The following is an 11,172-nucleotide window of genomic DNA, read 5'->3' on the forward strand; positions in this document are numbered from 1 at the left end:
CCTCTGCTCCCCGAAGCCGCAGCGCACCAGTGAAAGCCTGTAGCCGCTGCTAGCGGTGGAGTGCCTCCGAGCACCGACGGCAGCTGTAGTACCTGATGCGTAGGCTCGCACCCTGGTGCCAGCAACCAGCCCCACCCCTGCCAACCACCGGCTGTGCAAACCATCACCTGGGGGGAGTGTTTGTTACCTGCAGCTCCATGGCATCTGGAGACGCAAACAGCCCTGCACAGCAACAACAGAGAAAGGGTGTTTTGAGGCCAGAGATGCCACGCAAGCCAACTCTGTACCAAAACGAAACCCCAGCTGAGGGGCTGGAGGGGGCACGAGGACTGCCACAGTGCTGAGAAGTTACCACAAACTGCCCACGCAGCCCAACCTGAACCAAGCTCTATTATTAATTCCCTGAAAAAATCCCAGTGGCCAAACCTCCACAGGGTGACAGGCCTGAGGTAAAAGCAGCAATGCAAGCCAAATACATTTGTTTTGCAAAGGAGCCCAAAGAAAACTATATGCTTACAGCAAGATACAGTACAGGATCGTTACTCGTTGTCAGCATGCAATGTTCATGCATGCTTTACAGAAAGTCAATCCTCATCATAAAAAATTTCCATCAGAATGGGAATAAGAGAGAAGCAATTGTTTCTGACAATTCAAACTACATAAAAAGCATTTTAAAAATACCGTAATCAAATCTCTTCCTTCCAGCAGATGAAAGGAGACAAGTTTCTCAGCACTTCCTAAATTAAAACCACTTTATTTTTCAAGGTTTGGTGGGGTTTTTTTAATATAAAATAATGTCACAAGTCTACTTTTCACAAGGGGCTTACTAGAAAGTTATTCTATAAAGTATCCTTGAAATCTATATTCATGCACATAGAAAATCCAGAAACTGAAGAAGAGCCAGAGCTGCTGACTCATCTCCACTTGCTTTTCAGATGTGAAATCCTTCACTTGGGAAAAGCTACAGCAGCCCTTGACGTTTCAAGTCCTCATAGGTCTTTTTATTCACCACGTTCCCACTGGAATCCTCGTATTCCTCCTAGAATGGAATGAACAGTTTAGAGACAGCTGGACACAGCCTGACACGGGTTGTACTACAGCGTTTGAATTTTAGCTCCAGCAGCACCTACTGAACGGGACCACCCTGCCAAGAACCCCTCTACGGGACGGCAGGCAGTGGATCTACCAGCAGGCTCCATGAGAAGAGCTCATCCAGAGTCAGAGTAATTACAAGCTGTACTACAGAATGCATTTCCCACAGTTGCCCTGCATACTGTTGAAAAATGGTTTGAGACAGAAGTTTAAGAAAAGGCACTAGTGTAAGTGAACGCACTGCTCACGGCACAAGAAGTGCTTTTCATACATCGCCACTAACGGGAGCTGTGCAACCAGCAGCATGGGTTCCTGCTTCTCTCTCCAGCATGCAGGGGACTCAGAAATTCTTTTGACAGAGCCAGACAGTTCACGCAAGGCAAAGGGGGGGTTCCCATGTACGCAGGAGTAGAGACATCCAAATGCCTCTATAACATCTCACCTCTGTATCGGGCTGCCATCTCTCTGAAGCCTTCTGTTGTTTCAGCTTTGCCCACACTGGAAATACAAAGTCATACAGGCTCTGATGCCATTTCCCTCGAGATACTAGTTTTTAATCTAGTAAAATATACACATGAGGTTTTTCTTTCTTCTTTCTTTTAAAACACTGTCACTTCAGCAGTCCAGGAATGTATCTAATATCCACTACAAATGTATCATTCCCCTGTACCATTTACCGAAAGGCACAAGAACAAAAGCAAACGAGGCTTTTAAGTGATCATTCAGGATGGGACACAAGAGACAAAGGTCCAAAAACACTACTTCAGAGATACAGCTCCAAAGGTATAATAGCTTGTTTGGGAAATCAAGGCTTTACCTGTTTGGTTTCTTCTAGGCAAGAAGTAATCTACCTCCAGGAACCATAACCTCTATCTGTTAACTTAAGTGGGGCAGATTCAAGAAACAACCTCTGCATGAGGTAGCCTCCTCAAAACATCAGCACAGACTAGCTGCATTAAATTATGATCCCTGTAAGTCCCAAGTACTGTAGGCTTTCAAAATCTGCCTATAGGCTCTACCATTTCTGAAGGTTTTTCTGGCTTCCCCATGACGATGTTGACGAACATCAATTAGTAAGAGTTACACGGGATGATGTAGCCACACTCTGCCTCAAGAAATGGTGTCCCATAGCACTTGGCTGAGATTTCACACACGAAGCATCACAGACAAAACAGCTGGCAACAAATTAACACTTTGCTGGCAATCCCAGCAAGCATCTACTCGTGCAGGTATCCAACAAAGGAAAAAAAGCTACTGTCCTTTTAAGAGCTGGGTGGGATGGTCCGAGGAAGGGTCATCCCACATGCACCATGTTTCTTACCCTCTTTCCTGAAACTAGTCTCTGGTCATAGGGTAAGACAAATTTTTGGAGAGCGCCAATATGAGTGTTCTTATGCCACACGTTCCCTGTTCTGCCGTCACTACTTACACGAGACTGCATCCTCAATCTGTGTGACATTGGCAAAATGCGCGGTGTTGGGAATGCCCAGGCATCGCATCCCGTGAGCGTGTCGCCACTCCTGGGGAGGAGAGGCAAGAGGTCAGTGTATGAGAAGGAATGCCACTTCATCCGCAACGCCAGAGACTAAAGTATTATATTATAATATAATATTAGCATCTGGACAGGGTGAAACAAATACTATCAAAATAGAAATCTACCAGTCCTAAAAACCTCTATAAAAATATTTTTTCTGTAACAATATTTTTTCTGACAGTAACAATACGCTGGCAGTCAACAGGCACTCTGCACCAATCAGACCTGGATACTGGAATTAGTGTTCAAACAAGAAGGGACCGTGCAGAAATTTGCAAGAGATATCTTAGTATGCCCTACATGATTTATAGTTCCAATCGCGTGGCCCTGCAGCATCAGCCCAGACCCCCGTTTTAGAAGTGGAAGAAGAGCCACTTGGGGACTCCAGTGATTTACTAGTTAGTTATTATAAAGATTATCTGAACACAGTACTGACGTTTCTGTAGCAAAACATTACTTACTGCAAAGTGACGCTGAAAAGCTTTGGGTCCTCGGTAGGTGTAGTTCCCACAAATCTCACAATTGTAGTTGATGTTTAAACCATGCAATTTATATAACCAGTATGGGATTGGCTGACAAGCGAAGAGAAAGAAAGATTAGGCCAAATGGCAAGGCGGGTTCAACCGGAAGAGTAGTGTGGAGTCAGCGACATCTCCCACTTTTCCAGACGTGACAATCTCAGTTACCTTGCCATCCCAACCAAGAGGCAGATTTTTAGGATTATAAATAATTTCATTTTCTTCATCTTCACTCTCACTCTCACTGATCTGCTCTTCCTCTTCCTCCTCCCTCTCTTCCCCTGTCCGTGCTTGCTTACGCTGCACATTCTCGTGAGTGAGGTGTCTCTGCTCCTAGAGTGTGAGAAAAGAGACGGAATTGTTCACACAACATGACAGCAACAAAATAAGGGCAAACTCTTGCAGTGTGAAACACTTGCTCAATGTACAGAGGGAGCAGAATGGAAGACCAGTACGAAACAGAGAACTCTCATTTTATTTAGCCCACCACCTTAAGGTTTTAGTATAACATTTCCTACTTCCAAAGAACGAAAAACTTGTACTACCATTAGCACTTCCAGGATAACAAGCTAACAGCAATAGCCACCCTGCTAAAAGCAATCGCCCCAAACTGAAGCAAGGACTTAAGGCAAGCATCAAGGCAGAACAAGTAAAGGTTTGCAATACCCTGTGACTTAGGCATGAAATAAAATTATCTACATGGATGTGGTGCCTAGGAGAGAAGAAAAAAAAAAAAAAAAGACAGGCTCCCCCAAGGGAACATGTAGCCTCTGTATCTGGGTCTGTTCACAAAAGCCTGCCAAATAATTAGCTAATGGAAATGTAAGTAATCCATCATATTCTACTTACTGACAGAAAAAGCTATCTGCTAACATGAACTTTAAAACATTATGACTCTGGACGTGAAAATAACTTTTCTGGGCATGCTGACTATGAAAGCACTGGGTAAAGATGTGGAGGACCTTCCAGCCACTATTTGACAGCTCCGAAATAAAAAGCTCAAAGGCAAAATAAAATCCTTACCCCAAGAACTTCTACATACTCATAAATCTGAGCTTCCAGGAATGCAAGATCTTTATTTCTTTCAGTGTCTCTGGAAATAGATAAAGAAACTTTATGAAGTCCATTCCAGAACTGCAAACATCATGTGTACACTGAACTCCTAAGGACACATTTGACTTGTATACAGCAAGAAAACAGAAACATGTACCAAACAGCTCGTGTAAACTAAACCGCACACAAACCATTCAGCTCTGCGGTCTTCCATTTGGTTCAGGACTATTTGGTCCAACATGAAAAGCTTCTATTACTCTAAGAATCTCTCTGTCACGACTACACAAGAGTGACATCTATAGAATACTTCTCATCCAAGTGAGGAGAACGACACTGACCTGAGAATGACCGTTAGGAACTCACCTTTTGCTTCCTTTCGTCTTTGGATTCTTAGCAAACAAGGAAGGATCAAGTGCTTCTAGGGATTTGCCTTTAGTGCTAAAAAGTCTCTGAGCACGCTCTTCCAGAGTCCTAGGGAGAAGCAGGGAGGAGACGAGTCCAAACCATAGTTTTACATTTCCCGAGAACTATCTGAATTCATGCAACTAAATTCCAAATTTAGCTTTTAAGAGATCATGAGATTTCCTATTATCTTTGTCTTCCTTAAACCAAATTCTTCTATACAAGAGACTTCAGAACAGGACACTTTTCAAAACAGTAGATCGCAGTATCCCCTGATTGGTTCTCAACATTTTGTCTTTCAAACATCATTCAAGTAATTCTTGTACAACAGAGATGACAAAACAAGTATCCCATAAAGGAATGCAAGACAGGAAGAACTCAAAAAGGAACTATACAAAAAGGAAAAGGAACTATAAAAGGACTGCACCTTACCCGCCACACTTTAGTCCCAGGGCTAGTAAAGCTGATTTTAATCTGTCCAGTCCCAGGGAGGCCAATTCCTGTTCAAAGTAAATCACAGTGAGAGAGAAGCTATTAAACAAATACAATATGGATGTACGTTCATTTTAACTCATTAAAAAAGAAAAAAAACCCCAAACAACATTCAAGAAAGGACTGTCAAGGATGCATTACTCCTCACTGAAAAACAAGGAATGTGACAAATCTAACCAGATCTTTCAAGTTACATCCCCCTAACGGGAGAAATTAAGTCATCAGCATAATCCAAGTTTTATTCAGAGAGCACAGAGCCAGAGGCAAAAGCACAGCAAGTAAAATTATGAAAGGAAACAAAATGACTAAGCTTCCACCTGCTCAAAATTTAGCACTAAGTGCAGAGCACTGAAAACATACCTCCCAAGAGGAAAATGCTGAGAGATCCAGGTGGGCTCCAGCATGAGTGAGTGCACTGCTGGTCTCTTTCTGCCAAGAAAAACCACATGCAAGATCTTTGTGACATCCTACAACACTTCATGCAATATAATATTCTAACCTCAAGAGAAGCAGTTCATTTCACAGAGAAAAATTCTCTCACCAAACTGAGCAAAGGAACAACAGAAAAGATAAAAAATAAGCAAACCTTAAGAAAGGTTTGTTTCAAACTGGTTACATTGGTTTTCAAATTCAAGTTAGTATTAAATTGCATCTTTGAGATACAAGGTGCATCTTTGAGACTATGCACCTTGCACACCAGACTTAACCTCAGCGATGACTTTACACAAATGATTCACAGAAAACCTATCACAAACACAGCAGCATTCACACAACTGCTCACCGGCCAGCCAGGGAATGTTCCATTTTCCCACTTCTTCTCAAACTCAGTCTGAATTTTCCCAAAAAGTTCATTCTGGTCCAGTAATGGTTTCACTCGATCTGTGTAATCCTGTAGGTACTCAAGAAGCATCTCAAGGTACCTGGCAGAGTAATCATGAGCACAGGCAATTGAGTATCAACCTCTAACGTATTTCCCTAACCACACCTTTGGAAAGTAATTACCCTCTAGTACCTCAAAGGGAAGTCATCAAGACTATGACAGTTTTCAACACACGACTTCTAGATGCATCAGTTACCAGGATAAAGTAAGGTCGTTCCACAGAGTAGAATGTGGCTTTCCACATTCTTGCTGCGCTGCATGCTTTCTCAGGGCTCAGCCCTGTTTTTTCAGGGCTGTAGTAACGACTGAGTTACTATAGCTCAGTGACCCAACTTACATGAGTTAATTTGACTATTAATTATGTTCTTAGCAGCTGTACACTTAAGCAGCAAATTACTTCTCATCAGCTGTCATAAAAGAAGCAGGTAGGCAAAGGCTCACCTCTTATATTCAGCATTTTTTCTCTCCTTGGGAATATCGAAGAGTTGGTCAAATGTGGATAAGTAAGTGATATAATCCAATTTCTAAGAACGAAGAAGTTTGAGTCAGACTTTATACACAGGCAGCCAAATTAACATCCAGTTTCCAGTTACCAGACCAGAAGAAAAGCACTAGCTTATGCCATTATTCTGGACTGCAGAGGCCTGGGGTTGCCTGTGTGCTAACACATTGCCTTAGACACCTATCAGTACCTGACAGCAGAAAACAGAGGGTTTTACAAGGCCATCATTACATTAACGGTAGAGAGAAATCAGCTGAAGAGAACAAAGGAGGAGGGTCATAAAGCAGCATTCGGAATTCAGATGCTTTCAAACTGTATGTGCAACAAAGTGACTTTGAAATAGCTGTTTGGAAATAAACTTATTTACATAAGAAAAAACAAAAGCAACAAATAACGAAGAACCAGCCAAAAAGAACCCCCTCGGCCTCAAGCACTGAAGTTGCCCAGTGCAGCCACTTACCTCTGATGATTTTAGATTAATGTACTTGAGATAACAATCATGCAGATCTAAGTATCGTCCATACCCTTCCTCATCTGTGAACTCCACCAGATCTGTCGGAAAGATCACAAAGAGCTTTATTACAAGCTTAATCTTCCCTACTTATTATACATACGCTTTAGAACTTGAAAAGGATTCACCGTGGAATAATTTATGCTTAAGGAAAATGTTTACGATGCAAGTGGGACGCTCATTGATCAGACACCTGACTGCTTCTCTGTGTAAGCACACTAGAACGCTCCTCAAGAGGAGCACTGCTACTGTGGAATATACCAGGGGACTGCAGTTCAGAAGAATTTAAATGACAAAAGAACAATTTGCAGAAGCCATTTAGTAAAAGGGAGGTGGAACTCTGAAACATGCAAAACAGATCGAACAACTCATTAAATAACGCCTCTCAAGCAAGCAGCGTATTTTCACTTAAACTGGCCTCAGAGAAAAACTACAAACTTACTTTGAGCTTCTTCACTCGGGTTGTCTCTGGCCTTCAACAGTTCCTCAAACTCCACGGACATCGGAACACAGATCTTCAAGAACACAGAGAAGTTACAGAAAAAATGATTACTTCAGCTCACGTCTCAGAATAGGTTGCAAACAACAAAACTGCTAACTGAAAAGGTATCCAAAGCATTACTTTTGCACAAAAAAACAAGTCTGACTTTAGCCAGCATGAGAAAGGCAAGACCAAATGCCAGCTCAGCAGCAGAAGGTTCCTGAGCTAACACACAGCAAGCAGAGAACACAGTTAGCGTCTTGCATCTTCTCCTATTCACACCGCCCTCACAGGAGCTTACATACTGCCTCTGCAGCACTGCCTAACCTTGGACATCTCCTTTTCTCAAGAAATGTTTTAGTGTACTTAATACTTGTATGTTAAGGCAATTAAACTGGGGAAAAAAAGTCTGTTTATTGTAGGGATGAGGTCCAACAGACCACAAATCACCTATTCTTATGAAGCAGATAACTACTTACCTCATTTGGGTGCTTCCGGTGAAATTCCTTAATTTGTTTCAGTCTGTTGTAGAATTCTGCAAATTCATTTGGCCCTGAAATGGCACTGAGTTCTTCTTTCCGTAAGCTATGAGTCCATGGAAAAGGACAAATTACAAGTGGAAAGGAAAACACGTTGACACCAATGCAATCTTTTTCCAGGCCTAGTGCTGTGTTTTGATCACACAAAGCTCCAGCCAGACTGACTGCAAACCTCAGAAAGTCACATCAGATCTCACAGTCCGCCAGGCTCACGAGTTGAGGCTCCACCGAACATGCTGTAGGCTCCGCTTACGAACCCTCCAGGCAACTCACAGCCTCCCCCCATGACTTAAACCAAGAAAATAACAAAAAGCATATATCCAGCATGTACATATCCCATGTGCTCTAGCAGGTTTAGTCTCCAAAACCTGATTCCTGGGCTCACATACCAGCAGTACTCCTCATATATTTACAACTGACTTAAAGAGCCCCCAAGTTCTCATCTGCAAAACACATCCAGCAGACGTTCAGGTGCACACACACCACACGAGGTGTTCGTACAACCACTCACCCGTCCTTGTCGTCGTACAAGTCTCTCAGGTTGCCGCTCACTTCCATGTACCTCTAGAAAACAACAGAAAGCCCAAACGCCACAGAGAACGTTACCAGGGTCGAGACCCGGGCGCTCTGGCAGCACTCGCAGAGGCCTGGCCTGCCCCGCGCTGCTCCCGGGGCCGCGCTTGGAGCCCACCCCAGGCCTGCCGGGGCCGCCGCCCGCCCCCGTCCCGGCGCACTCACGTCCTGCATGGCCCGCGTCCGGTGGTCCGAGTTGATCTGGTCGCGGAGCTGCGGGGAGAGGAGCAGGGTGAGGGCGAGGGCCAGGGTGAGGGCGAGGGCCAGGGTGAGGGCGAGGGCCAGGGTGAGGGCGAGGGCCAGGGTGAGGGCGAGGGCGAGCGAGAGCCGCAGCCGCTCCCCCTCCCCACGGCCCCGGACGCACCGTGGACTTCTTGGTGAGCATCTCCTTCACCATCACGTCCATAAGCCGCTCCCGCTCCTCATGGTACCGCCGCTGCTGCTCCAGGATGGTCTCCATCCTCCCGCGCCCGCCCGGAAGCCGCCTCTGTCCCCTTCCGGTCCCGCCTGCGCCCCGCCGGAAGGTTCCGGCCCGGCCTGTGTCCCGCGGGAAGGCTCCGGCCCCGCCCGCGCCCGGCGCGGAGGTTCCGGCGCGGAGGTTCCGGCGCGGCGGCGGCGCTCGGCCGCGGTGCTGGCGGGGCGGGGCGGGGCGGGGGCAGCGCCGGTGCCCGGTGCCGGGCGGCCAGGGTCGGGCCGCAGCGCACGGCCTCGGCCGCCTCGGGGCCGCCGGCAGGAGGCGGCTCCGGCCCGGCCGTGCCCCTGCGGCGCGGAGCCGCCTCAGACCCACCGGTCCCCGTCCCCCGGGCGGGACCGTGCCGGTTCCTCTCGGTTCCTCCGGGCACCCTCACGACGGGCGCCGGGCGCCACCGCCCGGCCCGGGCCCGGCTCCGGCTCCGCCTCGCTGCCGCGGCGGGGCCGTGCTGCCGGCCCGGGCCCAGGCTCCGGCTCAGCCCCGGCGCCGGCCCCGGCGCGGCAGGCCGGGCGCGGGGTCCCCGCCGGCACGGCGGCCGCCGAGCGAAACCCTCCGGCGCAGGAGGCTTCGGGGGCGTCCACCTGCCCGTGAACAACCGGCCCGGTGCCACGGGAGCCGCCCGGGCAGAGCCGGGCACGGGTGGCCCTGGCCTGGCCCTGCTGTCACCGGCCGCGGTGGTGGCCCGTGCCGCCTCTGCAGATGCCACGGGGCTGCAGAAGCCCGCAGAGATCTGGCAGCCGCCCCGGCGCTTCCTCTGCGGACGGGGAGCCGGGGGAAGGGACTCCTGCCGCCAGCGATTGCTCCTTCACACGTCACCTGCGCGCGCTTGGGCGCGGCGGTAAGGCACGGGACGGCTGCTAAGCTGACAGCGCGCCCAAAGGAGCAGCTTGCTGTTCTCTGTCCCATCTGCCCGCTGAAGAAAACAGCAGCGGGGGCTGAGGCCAGCGGGAGAGGTGTTTCGGTGCCAAGAGCGGCTGCTGGAGGAAATCACAGGCCTGAAGGCCGTGGTGGGACCCACCCGGCACACCGCAGCCGCGGCGGCGGGGTCAGGGGAGGGGGGGAGGCAGGGCTTGGGCCGAAGCCCACGTCAGAGAAGGCCTGAGGAGCTGGAGTCCCCTTGGAGCAGGTCCCTGGCATTTCTGTGGTCTCAGCTCCCCAGTGCCTCAGCTGCGAGCAGCTATTTAGTCGTTCTGTTGCCAGGGAGAGACACATCATTGCGCAAGTGCCAGAAAAGCAACAACAAAACCAAAGGTGCCGACAGCGTGACCTGGACAGAATCTGGGCACTGGAGCCCACAGAGGGGCTCGCAAAGCTCCCCGGCACCCCTTTTTCCACCGTTGCCACCAGCGCTGTTATTAACAGGCTCAGCGTCCTGCTCTGGCACGGGCCTGGCGGCACACCGAGTGCCCCTCGCTCCCGAGGCCACAGGGACGCGCCGGCCAGGACCCATCCGGGTGGGCCTGTGCGGGCCGTGCCTCCGCTCCGCCGCCGGACTCCTCGGGGGCAGAGCGCGGCTCCCTGGGCCGGTGGCTGGGCAGAGGGTGTCCAGCCGCGAGCCCCCGTGCGTCGGCCTGGGAGCAGGGGACCCCTCGCCTCCCGGGTGCCCCCTGCACTGCAGCCCAGGGCCGGGCCCTGGAGCCGCCCTCTCTGCAGGAGGGGACGCAAGTCTGATGGTCGAGAGAGAAGAGGGGCTGGAGAGGGAACCGCAGCAAGGGGCAGGCAGAGCCCCGCGGCCGGGAGCGGGGCTGAATCCCCGTGCACGGGGCTGGCTGCACGCACCGGGCCCTCTGCAGACAGCTTTCGGCAGAGGAAAGGGTTGCCGCTGTGGCGACTGCTTACGCTTCCTAGTCCAGTAAATCAAGAGTGAAGGAGAGTGTCGTGTTATATGAGGCCATCAGCTTAAACTGTACTCAGATCGTTAGCAGTCACTAAGAAAATGCTGGTTTATGCGGAGCAGCTGGGCTCCGTGCTGTCCAGGCTGCGCAGAGAGCCGGGGTGGGTGCGCGGCAGTCGCTGCCAGGAGAGGAGGGAAAGCCTCGTCCCCGGGAGAGCTGCGACGCTGCGCAGCCCTGCCTGCCTGCCCGGAGTCCTGCCGGCCCCTCTGTGGCAGCGGCTGGACCCCG

The 11,172-nt window shown here is 49.6% G+C and overlaps 1 protein-coding gene across 1 annotated transcript; it reads right to left on the bottom strand.

The window, feature by feature from the left end:
• Positions 1–492: 492 nt before the first annotated feature.
• Positions 493–10,073, bottom strand: SF3A3 (splicing factor 3a subunit 3). The gene is made up of 17 exons (XM_072885138.1): positions 8,942–10,073; positions 8,743–8,790; positions 8,516–8,568; positions 7,945–8,050; positions 7,427–7,499; positions 6,934–7,025; positions 6,413–6,495; positions 5,873–6,011; positions 5,452–5,520; positions 5,032–5,099; positions 4,561–4,668; positions 4,168–4,237; positions 3,313–3,477; positions 3,088–3,198; positions 2,522–2,612; positions 1,535–1,590; positions 493–1,039 (listed from the first exon to the last, which is right to left on the bottom strand). Exons 1-17 carry the CDS (start codon positions 9,035–9,037, stop codon positions 962–964), a joined length of 1,506 nt encoding a protein of 501 aa, XP_072741239.1. The 5' UTR covers positions 9,038–10,073; the 3' UTR covers positions 493–961.
• Between the last annotated feature and the right edge of the window lie 1,099 nt (positions 10,074–11,172).

This window comes from Ciconia boyciana, chromosome 21, assembly GCF_034638445.1.
Source record: "Ciconia boyciana chromosome 21, ASM3463844v1, whole genome shotgun sequence".
Lineage (NCBI taxonomy): Eukaryota > Metazoa > Chordata > Aves > Ciconiiformes > Ciconiidae > Ciconia > Ciconia boyciana.